Genomic DNA, 13290 nt, shown 5'->3' with positions numbered 1-13290 from the left:
ATATCACAATATATCTATGATGGTGAATATGATAAACATCATGTCCTCCCTCTGTTTCTTCGGCTTGTTTTGATACTTCTTTCCTCTCCTCCCCCCGGTCACTTTTTTCCCATCTCTTTTTTGTCATTTCACACTCCTTTCTCTGTGCTGTCTGGTTTTCGTTCCAGCTGTAACCCCTTGTGGTTGTTTGTCCTTGTCATTGATGCGTCACCCTCCGTCACTCCTCCTCTCTTTCTGCTGCCACCTCAGCAGAAATCAGCCTCATTACTCTCCACACTGCAGTGTGTGCAGTGTTCGTGTGAGAGAGACCAAATATTTAATGCACAAGGGGAAAACAACTGAAGACAGAATGAATGAGGGAAGCTGAAAGAAGAGAATACAGTGAGAAACAGTGTATACAGTGCATATAGGAAATGAGTTTTTTAAAATTGTCAGGGGAAAGAGGAAGAGCAGGTAGATTGTGGAGTCTATTCATTTTCTGTAAAGAGAAAATATAAGAGAGGATGAATCCCACTAGATCTTAAATTGAAGGAGTGTGGCTGATTGTTTATTAGCAAAGGTAACACCACCTAAACACCATATTAGGGCTCAGGAGAACTGGAGACATGCCACCAAAAACAGTATAGTATTGATAAGGATCAATGGAGCAATAGTATTTCTTAAATCCACAAATGTAATAATACCATCACTAATCTATAATAACTAAATATATAATCTAATCTGATTATATGATAATCATGTCCTTTTATGTTCCTGAAATTTAAAATGTATGTCATGCTGGACAAACAATTTGTGGATTTTTAAAAATAAGATTCAATCAATACTAACCAAATGGATACTTACAAAAATACAAAAATAAGAGAAAAAGTGTTTGTACATTGCTTCTTGCATGAGGCCCAGTGAGTACTTGAGTGGGGAGAGCAGTGAGTGTGTGTATGTGTGTGTGTGTGTGTTTGTTTTCTGAAGGATTTAAGGAGGATTACTGCCACAGACAGACTGTGCAGATAGAAACATTAGGAGGTGGACGGCAGAGGTGGGGGAGAGAGGATGGGTGAGGTCAGGGTGTGTGTTTAAAGCAGACATTTATTAATAGGAACATTTCACCTGTAATGACTGAAAGGATGAAGAGATGGAGGGGAGACGGAGGGATGTGAAGATAAAAGAAGACAGAAGATGAGAAGAGATGAGAGGATAAATGGATGCAGACACAATAAAAGAAGAGAAGGGAGAGTGAAAGGAGGAGAGGAAATACACTTTTACTCAGTTTACAGATGTTGTTGTTACAGATGTGCCTGCTTCTCTAAAACTGTGCCCAAGTATGAGGTCTGAATGCACTGACATTGAGCACTGATTCACACGCTGCAGTGCGGCCTTGCATCCACCACAAACTCATTCCCTGTTAGCCTGCAGATGAAAGGGGATCTTAGGAAGCAAGCAATCAGTAATTACCACTTTTAATTAGAAGGAGAAATAAATAAAAAAAAGTAGGTGGGATCTAATTTCACAGCTAGACGGATGGCGGGAGGAAGGCTGCGGGCGGCCGTCACAGCCAGACGGATTTAAGCTCTTTTCTGCTCCAGACTCCAGCAAAGAACAGTAGATTACATAATTGACTCACAGAGAGGCTTTAGAGTTTTTAGAAATAATTAGGAAATCATGTTATAGAAAATAAATCTCAGTATTATTATTCAACAGTGGTCCTTCAGTGTACTCAGCTAACAACGCTATGGTCTTTAGAAGAGGACACGTTTATGAAAAGTTTCACTGTGATGAAACAGTCACATTAATATCTCAACATTCAAAGCCGTAGCTGGTCCATATTAGACTTACAATATCTGGATACAATCACAGAGGGCAGTCTGAAATTTTGCATGCAACATATCTTCCTTCTGAATGAAAATGAATCATTCTCCTGAGTTTTAGCATAATTTAAAGGTCCAGTGTGTAACATTTAGGGGGATCTATTATATAATATTAGCTATGTTTTCATTAGCATATAATCACCTGAAAATAAGAATCATTGTGTTTTCATTGCAGGTTACTGCAGGTTGCCTTCTGTGGAGGCTGCCATGTTGAACCGCCATGTTTCTACAGTAGCTGAGAATGGACGCACCAAACACTGTTGATAGGGCCTTTCACGTTTTTCACAAGTTTCACAGCCACAATAGTTTCTCCCTGCTTCACAGCCCGTTCTCATTCCCAGGTCGTCAAATACAGACACTAGCAATGTTCAGTTAGTTGCAATTTTGAAACTTCATCACTAGATGCTACTAAATCCTACACACTGGTCCTTTAATTAACATTTATATTGAACAGACTCAACCTACAGTAGGTACAGTTTAAAAACAAAAAGAAAAACAGAACAGATGTTCAGTTTTTGAACAGTTTTATTCTTTTTATTTTTCTCAAATAATCAAAATGACTTATAAACAGATAAATTATGGCTCTGATACACTGGGGAGTGAAGACTACATTGACCCTCTCATTCTGGACTGAACCAAGTCCCCTTTTAGACCTTGGGCTAAGTCTGAATCCCCCGTGAAGCTGCAAAGAGAACTGTGTCCTGCTTGTTGATGGTCACTTTATACAGTAAAATGTTTTTGTTAGTAACTCATAGTATTCAACTTGTTCTAAGATCCAGCAGTGTTTGTATAAGTCAGCAGCAGGCTGTTTGTTGAATTATCAAGGCTGGATGTGATGGTCATCAGATTTTCCTTGTGATTTTATTTAGAGAACTGTACTTTCTATTGGGAGGTTTAAAAATAAGGTGACAAAGGATCATGGACGGATCAGGGGCCCCTGAGCACAGACAACCCTCCTACATAGAGCAACCTCGTACTCAGCTGTGTTGTTTGTAGCCGAACTTTCATATGAACTAAAGGTTATGGAAACTTGATGTTTATGGACCCACGCACGGAAGGAAATTCAGAATCCAGTCTTTTGTAAACTGCAGTAGCTTTCACATTATGTTTAATGAAATGCCCCTGCTGTCTGGTGTATGTCGGCTGAACTAAACAAGCTCTAAAAGTGTGGTTTTATCCGCACTAAGAGTATTGGGTATGTGATGGCCCGTCATTAGGTGACTGCTAATCATGAATCTGCCTCTGCCCTGAAGAGTGGGTAGTAGAGTGGGCATTGTAAACAAGCTGTTACAAAGAAAAAACTACTGGATTTATACACTGAACACAACTGAAGCAAATGGATTAAATGAGGAAGTGAATGTAGATAGCATTCAAAATTAATTAAATTAATCTATCTTATGTTATATAATTCTTCTATGCTGTTTTCATAGAGTTCAGACTACTTGAAATAAGAGATGACTAAGTAGCTCCTTAATTAACAAATGTATCCAACATAACATTGTAAAACTCGTCTCATTAGGTTAAACAAACTAGATAATTAATCATAAATACTGTTTGTTCTGATCCATCACATCAGCATACAACATTTTCACTGTCAGATTAATATGACAGTAACTGGTAAACACATTACCAGACATTAAAGGATCTTTTAAAGTAGCATTCTTGTGGTTTTTCATTGAAACATGTGAGAATACGCTCAGATTGCTCAGTGTTACTTTCTCTCTTGATTAGTGTTTATTGACAAACCTCAGACAACTGGCACTTCCTGAGTCCCGCCACTTTTTTCTCTGTTCTCCAAACAGTTGAGCAAGCCTTCTTCAGTATCGACAGTACATATAATGGATCTAGTTAGCTAGCGTTTTACTAACATTAACTGAGTTAAGATGTGACTTGTGGCTTTTATCCTTTAACCATCTATAAAATGTGGTTGTCTTTTCAACATTAGCCTAGCACATTATCAAAGTACAAGAAAGTTGACCGAGGTTTTGACTGAGGCTTGCTCAGCTGATGGAGAACAGAGCCAAAAAGGGGCGGGGCTTAGGGAGGGTCAGTTCTTCCACAGAGTGATCTCAAAGAAAATCAAATGGAAAATCACAGAATAGTCCTTTAAGTCCAGCTCTGTGCCGGGGGTTCAGACCAGGACACAAACACACAGTGGCAACAGTTTCAGGCAGTTTATACAAGATACAGTTTTTACAGCTTTTATCCTCCGTACTGCAGCCAGTGTAAACAGGCTCGATCACGAATACTGCTAAATTTGGCAATCCCTTGCAGTGCTGCAACAATTAGGGATTATAAAATTAATCTGCAAGTATTTTGATGATTGATTAATTGTTTACATCCCAATGTTTCAATGCCAATCATTCTGCTTTTATTATTTTGTATCATTATAAACTGTATATCTTTGGGTATGGAGTGTTGGTTGCACAACATTTAAAGACATCACCTCGGGCTCTGGGGAACTGTGATTCCTGCCCTGAAGTGTTCATAACTTTTAATTGTTGCCTCAAAATGTTGCCGGTGTATCGTTGCCATCAGACTGGTACTAAAGTAGTCTTGCACCTTTGAAACAGTTTAAGGCCAGAGGTACAGTAACACTACATTAAAAAGAAACAATAAAAACAACGAAGAGCAGAAATCAAAGTGATGGTTTTCAACAGATGTTTTGGAAATGTTTAGTTGATATTTACATTGCAGGTCAAATGCAGAGTGAACAACCGTGGCTGTTGATGGAAACTTTGGCTCTTGCAGGATTTGAACCTGTGACCGATCAGTTACAGGAAGAAAATTTTAAAAATTCCCAAACAAATACTCAAATTAAAAACAGGTGGTGAATTCATTTTCTGACATTGATCAATTATAAAAAACTGTGAGTCCGTAAACAAAGGCTAAAACATTGTTTTTTTTGTCAATGCAGTTTTTTCTTCTTTTTTGCACGTAAAATATACACCTTCTGTTCAGAGGGTTCCTGGGGATCCAACAGTCCACCAGCAGGAGAAAAAAAACAACATTGTACCATCGCAGCATTTATTCTTCTGAAAATAGGATTAAGATATGATCTTTCCTATCGTACACAAGCATCCTTCATGTATCGTCACTTTATGTTTCAGCATTATCACAACTTACTTACTGTTTCATCTTGAACGTACCGAGTAAAAAAAGGTTGTTGACATGCACATTCTCTCCCTCACAGTCTCAGTGTCGACTCCACAGACGTCCCAGAGCCGCAGATGGAGCGAGTTCAGTTGATTTCTGAGGACTATCCTGATAATGATTCTGATTTTGGATTTAGTAGAAAATCAGAGATGCTTTTGTTTAAATGTTGACTTTGCTCAGTAGAGACTGAAGACTTTCTCTTAGCTTTCATTGTTAAACTTGGTGCTAACAATTGACCCTTCCTAAGTCCCGTCTCTTCTTGCTCTGCGCTGTTTGTAGCTAGAGCTGATTTACTACTGCCTACGTCAGTCTTTTTAAGACAAGGATGAGACAATAAAGCTTCTATTTGGAGAAAATTTGGAGAAAACGACTTTTTGTTGCAGTCAGATGACAGGCAGGTAGTGGAGCGTAACAGCTCTAATGAGAAAATGTTAAATTAGAAGAAAACAAGTCAGACCAAAAGAAATTACAGCTTCATGTTCACCGTGATTAACTTAAATAAAAAACACAATATCTCTGGTTCTGCTGTATGGATTTTGATTCTTTTTTTTTTTTTACAGTCTGTCAAGTCTGACAATGTTATCGGAGTGCAGAGGGATATTTATAGTCTGTACTTTTCTCCAATCTCTCCTCTATCAAGATCCAGTTTCTCTGCCGTTTAATGACCTCATTTTGAGCCCTGCAGGTACCCGTATCGTCTAGAGAAAAAGAAAATGTTAACTGGTCCTCACAGAAACCCCTCAGTGAGCCAAAATGGCTGCTTACGTCTGAACTCAGTCCATCGATGGCTCTGGGCGCGCCCGTCTCTCCTCATTATAATTAATATTAATAATCTCTAACTCACAGCTCACACTGCAGACACGACAAAGTACCAAACCTCACCTGCTCCGTGTCAGAAACAACAGAATCAACTTAATCAATATCCCAACAACACACACACACACACACACGCAGAACAGTTGATTTTAAAGGACTGATAAACTGAAAATCAACTAATGCACTTTTAGATCGAAGATGATGAAATAAGTCTGACTGAAGCTAGGCTAACACACACACATAAACACAGTCTGCAGCAGAGGGTGGTCCGGGACTTTTACAGACAAGGTAGAAAACAAACAAACAAACAAACATTGATTTAAAAAAACAAACTCCCATGAGTCTTTGGGCTCTGTTGAAACACTCTCTCCCTCTCATATTGGGATGTTCGTACTGGCTGAGGAGGGCGGTGATGTCAGCGATGACGTCACTTGATTACGGATTGACCAGTGATGTCATTCGGTCAGCTCCCTGTCTTCCTGTCCGAGTCCAGTGGAGTGTCGAAGGAGCAGGTGGTGCACGTAAAAAAAAAAAAAAAGAAGAAGAAGAAGAAGAAGAAGAAGGGAGAGCCACATTAAAGGCATTCAAACCTCGCCAGCAGCCATCATCGCTGCCCTCCCAACTACCAAAACAAAAGAGAAGATAGAGGATGGAGGGATGGAGGACAGAGAGAGAGAGAGAGAGAGAGAGAGAGAGAGAGAGAGAGAGAGAGAGAGAGAGAGAGAGAGAGAGAGGGATAGACATACGAAGTAATGAGTGCAAAGCTAGCTAGCGGTTGTTCTTGGCAGCCTCCTTGGCAGCCACAATGAGAGGAGTCAGACTGGAGAGAGGCTTCGCCATCTTTAGAAACTGATGCTGAGAGAGGAGACGGGAGGAAAGGGAGAGGAAGAGAGGGAAGGGGGAGGGAGGGGATAGAGGTGGAGAAAAGAGAGAACTATTTTAGTTCACTGAACAAAAGTTTCCCCAGTTCATCATTTTAGTTCATCATTCAAGAAAAATATGAATTAAACGTACTACAAGCCAACAGTGAGAACAAGGACTCTCCGACCACGCATACACACAAAAGGAGCCATTCAACCTCTTTCTGAAACATTAGAAAGTCCTGGTTTCACGTTGGAGCTCTGAGTCATCGTACAGTTACACAACTCTCTGTCCGTCTGTCTGTCTGTCTGTCTGTCTGTCTGTATCTAATATCAAGATCAGAGACACTCGAAATTAAGAATTTTTCTGTTATTATTATTATTCCCTTTATTTAACCAGGTAAATGTCTTGTTAATAATTAAGAGCTCTAAGACACCTGTCATAAGATGAATAAAGGCACGTACCAAAACAACAGATTTATACGTATACACATTGACTAAGTGTGCTAGTTTCCATATGTTGTTGTAACCTGTTGTTTTTGGGACGGTAGAAATATTCTGTTCCAATTATAGTTTCTGTCCTCACACACACACACACACACACACACACACACACACACACACAGCTGCTGTACCTGCAGCAGCTCTTTAGCCGACCCTCTCTTCTCCACATCCATCTCCAGACATCGGTTCAGGAAGTCTCTGAACGTCGTCGACAGTTTCTCCGGGTTCTGCAGCTCTGGCGTCCCGTTGGTTGCTATGAGATACAGCGCCTAGGCAACACATGTAAGCAACATGTTAGTCTGCATCCTGTGAAGCACATGTGAAGTATGCACACACTAAACACTGTGAGGAATTTCAAAATCTTTTACTCTGCTGCCATCCAGTGGTGGTTTTAATAATGACACTGAGGCTGTTGTATGCAGTGCTTATAATTTAATGTGGATATTTACAGAGACACTGCTACCATAATATGACTATATGATTTTATAATGCTATGGTTATATCATTTATACTTATTTATTATCATTATTATTCATTTGTATTCTTTTTGTTTTAGTAACATGTTAATGTTGATCATTCAATCAATTGATTTTGTGTACTTTTTCATAATTTTATCTTAATTTTTATTGCTTGCTTCTCTATTATTCTCTTTTACTCTCTCACTAACTATTATTTACTACCCATCTTTTATGTTATGTCTTCGATATTATCATAATTTTTGTTTTTTTTGGGTGTGCATTACACTTAACATCTGATGTTCTGTGGATCCTTTGTAAAGCACTTTGAATTACATTTGATCTGTTTGACCGGTGCTATATAAATAAAGTTTAATTTATAGATTGATTTATTGATAATATGTACCAGTGCTGACCCATGTATAACACAACCCTGGTTATAAGTTGACTCCCCGTTTTCCAACACCTGTTTGTGGTAAAAAGATTTTTTTAAAGATAAAACAGGTTCAGATTAGTCCTGTTTGAAAGTCCAGGGTACAGAGAGTCCTGATCCTTGAAAGTTTTTCTCTTGTAAAAGTGAGTTTTATGTGCGCCCTCCGTCGCTGTATCCTCGCCCCTTTGTTTTGCTGAGCTGACTGAGACTTGATGTTTATAAAGAAATTACAGAATGGAAAACCAAAGCCTTCTGTTATGTTCTAGTTATTTTACTTTTGATTTGGGTTGGAGGTTTCCTGTAGTGACGTTATGGTGTTAACTCTCTGCTAATTGGGGCTAATAATGTTTTTACAATATTCAGAAAACAATAATAATGTCTTGCTGTGCGCATCAAGCTGCTCATATTTTGGTTCAGCCTACAGTAAACACACTCAGCACTCTCACCCTGAGTGGGTTTTCATTCAGGTATGGTGGCTCCCCCTCCACCATCTCTATGGCCATGATGCCCAGGGACCAGATGTCCACTTTGGGGCCGTAGGCTTTACGGGTCACGACCTCTGGAGCCATCCAGTACGGCGTCCCGACCATGGTGCTGCGTTTACTCTGCTCCGGGGTGATCTGGGCGCAGAACCCAAAGTCAGCTGGCAGGAGGAGAGGAGAGGACAGAATGAGTCCATGTATTCACTAATTCTTTCTTTAGATGAACACCTATATCAAGCAACCTGTTTAATGTTTGAATCTATGTTCACTCTGTCATCACAGTGGTTCCATAGACTGAACTTCAATACTTTAACAATAGAATCAGAGCTCCCCCTGCTGGTTAAAATAAGTACTACCAAATACAACCGACTACACAGGGAGCAGCCCTACAGCAATGTAAATAAAGTAGTAATAAATACATGTAATGAATGATTGAATGAATGAATGAATGAGTGAAAGGACACAATGTCAACAACTGACTGAGTTTGACGGAGCCGTCCATGCCCAGCAGGATGTTGTCACTCTTGATGTCTCGATGGATGACCTGGTTCGAATGGAGGAACTCCAACGCCTGCAGACACTGGAGACAGACAGACAGACAGACAGAGACAGAGAGACAGACAGAGACAACACAGGTGGAAAAACAGAAACACAAGATACTTGTCTTAACTCTGGTCCAAAGATCAGCTCATCATATTCAGCAGAACAATACAGATCCTTATGAGACCAGTCTCCCCATCATTAATCATTCTGTTAAAACTGTTAAATCCCTTCTATTAACATACTCTAAATATCACAGCTTGAGAATCTGGGACAAGTATCAGTGTTAGAAAGTCAATAAGCAGTTAACAAGGATTGCTGTTGTGTTGTTTCCAGTTACGGAGCATGTGACTCCATGATGAGAAGCCAGAGCTGCCGCATTATTCAAGTGGAGTCCAGACAGATCAACCACATGAGCAACACACAGCTGTTTACGAACTCCACACTCTCCACCTACATACCACCAGCTCCTTTACTTATCACAATAATCTTTATTGTCTACAAATGTGGAAATCTGCCTTTGGTTTCACAGGTTGGTTAAAACACACTGTATATCACAATAATAACAATAACACAGGAACAGAACAGACAACAATAACGGACATTGTTCCAGTGTCTGTTTACAAATTGAGCAAAGTTATTGCATTAGGTACGAAACACAGTTAGTGAATGTTCCTCCAGAGGGGAGTTTTATGAATTCATTAAAAGAGAGGCGATATTTCATGTCTCTTTACCTCTCTGCACACCGCAGCTATCTGAGCTTCATCCATGCATGTTTCCGTGACGACGTCGGTCAACGAACCTCCAGCCAGGTACTCCATCACCACCCACAGCTCGTCACCCACCAGGTAACTATGGAAAACATCAACAAATTCAGGAATTTATATTTATATGACATTTTGGGGCCGATCAAAGCTCTGAGTGAAGGTACCTTTGGTAAAAAACCTTTCTGGCTGTTTTAGTGTTTTCATGTACCAGCTGACATTTAATTCCCATTTAACTCTGAACTAATGAACAACACATGAAACAAATAAATAAAGATAAACAGAAAAAGTAATTGTGTGTGAATGGGAGATTTACACACACACACACACACACACACACACACACACACACACACACACACACACACACACAGTAAATCAGTGACAGTGAAAATGTTGTTTCCGTGGCGATGACAGCATTACAGTCTTCTATGTGCTCCTTGATGTCTCTAAAGACAAACTGGTAACTATGGCAACCAGACACACCCCTCCTCGCCCCATGTCCAGTGGGTTGGCATGGCAACAGCAACACTAAACTGGACAGCCTCTGGTCATGGTTCAGTCCACACAGTTCACAGCTCAGAGGTGTCTCTACAGTGTGGGAAGTTCATTTTACAGCAGATTGTGTTTGTCCTGCATTCGGTTTGTTTTTGCCAGAACATTAACAAAAGGATCTCAGCCAAAACTAAATATAATCCTCCAACTGTTAAAGCTGCAGCCTCACACTGACAGCGACTCCAAGAAAGCAGCTGTATGTTACAGTACATTTGGGAAACAGGGTTCCACTTTCTCACCAGCACATCACATTTACTCTCACGGCCATGGTAATTCACTTTCTACGGTGGTCGACAAAAAGTGAAAGAATATAAAGGAGACACTGTGAAGTGATGTGTGCATCTAACCTGTCCAGGTAGTTGACTATGTTTGGGTTCTTATTTTCCCTCATCACCAGAATCTCATTGATGATCAGCTCCTTCTTCGGCTGCTGCTGCAGGTTCATCTGTTTAATGGCAACCTGAGGGGAGAGAGCAATATTTAACTTTTCACTGGAGTTAAGACACTGAATTTAACATACAACTGAGAGCAGAGAGGTTGTTGGGAGGAGTGCAATAAAAAGAAAGACAGATAGACAATGTGACAGGCAATAAAAGAAGACAAGAGGATGAAAAGGAAAACGGTAAGAAAGTGAAGACAGACGACAGAGAGACTGACAGGAAAGGCGGTGGGGAGGGGTAATATCGAAATCTAAAAGGCAGTAAAAGGTTGTTAGGCAGCGCAGCCTGACAGACATTAAAAACGACTAATCCTCAGAGAGTGAAACTGAGGAGGATTAGCATGACAGACCAGCTGAGCTCCTTTAAAATGAACCTGGAAGTCACAGCTATTGAAGCCAGACTTAAATCCAGTTACTGCCACAGTGTTTTCAGTGTGGAAACTCCAGCTGAACTCACTGTTCTCTTCCCTCAAACCTCTGTGCTCCTCTTCCTCGCTTCATTTTATTTGATTAAAGGCTGACAGCCTAGATGAACCTACGCTTCCTTTAACTTCCTGTTTGAACTTTATTTCTCCTTAAATTTGTCCTTTAAACTCATCTGTCTGAGGTAATTGATTTTAATGTCAGCTTTTTTTAATTTTTTTTTATTTTTATTTTCTAAACCAAAAATGAAAAACGACTCCTTTTGTAATTTTGGTTTTCTCATTTCAAAATGAAAATTTGTTTGCTGCAAAGTACACTGACCATCTCTATTCTTCCTCTTTACTTCCAGATGCTTAATTTGATTCCTCCTCAACATTTCAGATTCTCTCTGTGTAAGAGGTTTAATGTGGTTACTGTATCCAGTCAATCGCCAAATCCTTAAATTTGAGTAAAAACAGATTAATGCTGAAGAGTTGAAGGTGCAATCTTTAAATTTGAGACCTTACAAACACTATGTGTATGTATGTATGTATGTATGTATGTATGTATGTATGTATGTAATAGTGGTCAATTGATGTGGGTTTTTCAATGGTTGTTGATGATATTTACAGAGCAGAGTGACTGGTGGCCAATATATAATACCGATGTCAAAACTAAGAAAATACATTAAATTAAATATACACTAAATATAATTCCATGATTTCATGGACATTACAATCTAACATACATGGTTACTGAATTGAAAAAATTTAACCAAGGGGTGTGGGTATCTGTAAACTGAAGGAGGAATGAGAGAACAGAGGAATGTAGGAGGGAGAATAAAAAATATGGAGGATGATAAAGGAACCCAACCTCCTGTCCTGTGGCGATGTCTATAGCTGTGTACACAGTCCCAGACGCTCTGAAAACAGACAGCAGAGACCAGTTAAACATTATGTCACCACTCCTTTGTTGGTGGAAAACGTCTTTTGTTAAAGGTCACTTGAGGTAACAAGTGTGACACACTATAACTTACCCCTGCCCGATCTTCTCAAAGCGTGTGTATTTCTTCTTGGGGTCTCCCACACTTACAATCGTCCCTGAGTTAAAGAAAGACAAAAAGAAGCAAAAACCCAACTTATTGACTGATCAAAAAGCAAAGAGCAACATATGTGGATAAAGAAACTCCGGACCTATGACCCACAGCCGATATTTATACGTTGATTTTACAGAACCACTGAATTTGAATGGATAGAACAGTCAGGTGTCTTTCTATCCATCTAAATTCTGCTCTATGTTCATCACACTCAGGTCAATGCAGCATGCTGACTGGGAGAGAGAGCAGAGAGTAAAGAAGATGGAGGGAAGGAACGAGGGATGAGACAAAAAAAAACTAAACAGGTGAGAAAAAAATAAATGAAGTTTAAGAAAAGTTTAAAAACAGTCAATTCAGGAAGGAAAAGGTGATGAAGAGGAAAAAAACTGTCAGACAGCCGGGAGCAGAAGACTGAACAGAAGGAAAGAAAGAAATGATGGAGGGAAGGAACCACTAAAGAAAAAAGGAAAGAAAGAATGAGACAAGGAAGGAAAGAATCAGAATCAAGAAAGACAGAAAGGCCAAAAAAAAAAAAACAGACAACAAGGAAGGAGGAAAGAAAGAAAGAAAGAAAGAAAGAGAAAGAAAGGAAGAAAATAATGTCATGAAGGAAGAAAGAAAGGAAAGGAAGAGGAAGAGGAAGAGGAAGAGGAAGAAAGAAATGAAGGATGAAGAAAGGAAAAAGGGAAAAGAAAGACATGAAAAAAGAGACAGGAAGAAAGAAAGAAAGAAAGAAAGAAAGAAAGAAAGAAAGAATGAAAGAAAGGAGCAGCTCTGTCTGCAGTAATCAGAGTCCACAGGAGGAAAGTGATTAGAGGACAAAACTGGAGTCACTCCGTCACCGCAGGAGACTGATGGAAAGAGAGGACGACCAATCAGACGTGAGGATTGGACAGTGGGGGCGGGGACAGTGGATATCGGGTCTG

At 39.7% G+C, this 13290-nt stretch overlaps 1 protein-coding gene across 2 annotated transcripts in view; it reads right to left on the bottom strand.

Annotated features, from left to right (window-relative positions):
* Window positions 1-2369: 2369 nt before the first annotated feature.
* The window catches only part of pak1 (p21 protein (Cdc42/Rac)-activated kinase 1), a 63015-nt gene continuing 52094 nt past the window's right edge, over window positions 2370-13290 (bottom strand). For both annotated transcript variants that reach the window (XM_051397626.1, XM_051397627.1), the window contains 8 exons: window positions 12305-12368; window positions 12142-12190; window positions 10775-10887; window positions 9843-9960; window positions 9049-9148; window positions 8533-8729; window positions 7330-7467; window positions 2370-6689 (listed from right to left, as the gene is read on the bottom strand). In XM_051397626.1, the coding sequence (XP_051253586.1) occupies window positions 6603-6689; window positions 7330-7467; window positions 8533-8729; window positions 9049-9148; window positions 9843-9960; window positions 10775-10887; window positions 12142-12190; window positions 12305-12368 (866 nt within the window). In that variant the 3' untranslated portion in view covers window positions 2370-6602. The remainder of the gene's footprint in view (window positions 6690-7329; window positions 7468-8532; window positions 8730-9048; window positions 9149-9842; window positions 9961-10774; window positions 10888-12141; window positions 12191-12304; window positions 12369-13290) is intronic.

This window comes from Dicentrarchus labrax, unplaced genomic scaffold (genome assembly GCF_905237075.1).
Source record: "Dicentrarchus labrax unplaced genomic scaffold, dlabrax2021, whole genome shotgun sequence".
Taxonomy (NCBI): Eukaryota; Metazoa; Chordata; class Actinopteri; family Moronidae; genus Dicentrarchus; species Dicentrarchus labrax.
The sequence above is the reverse complement of the archived record's forward strand: the minus strand, read 5'-3'. Positions and strand labels throughout refer to the sequence as shown.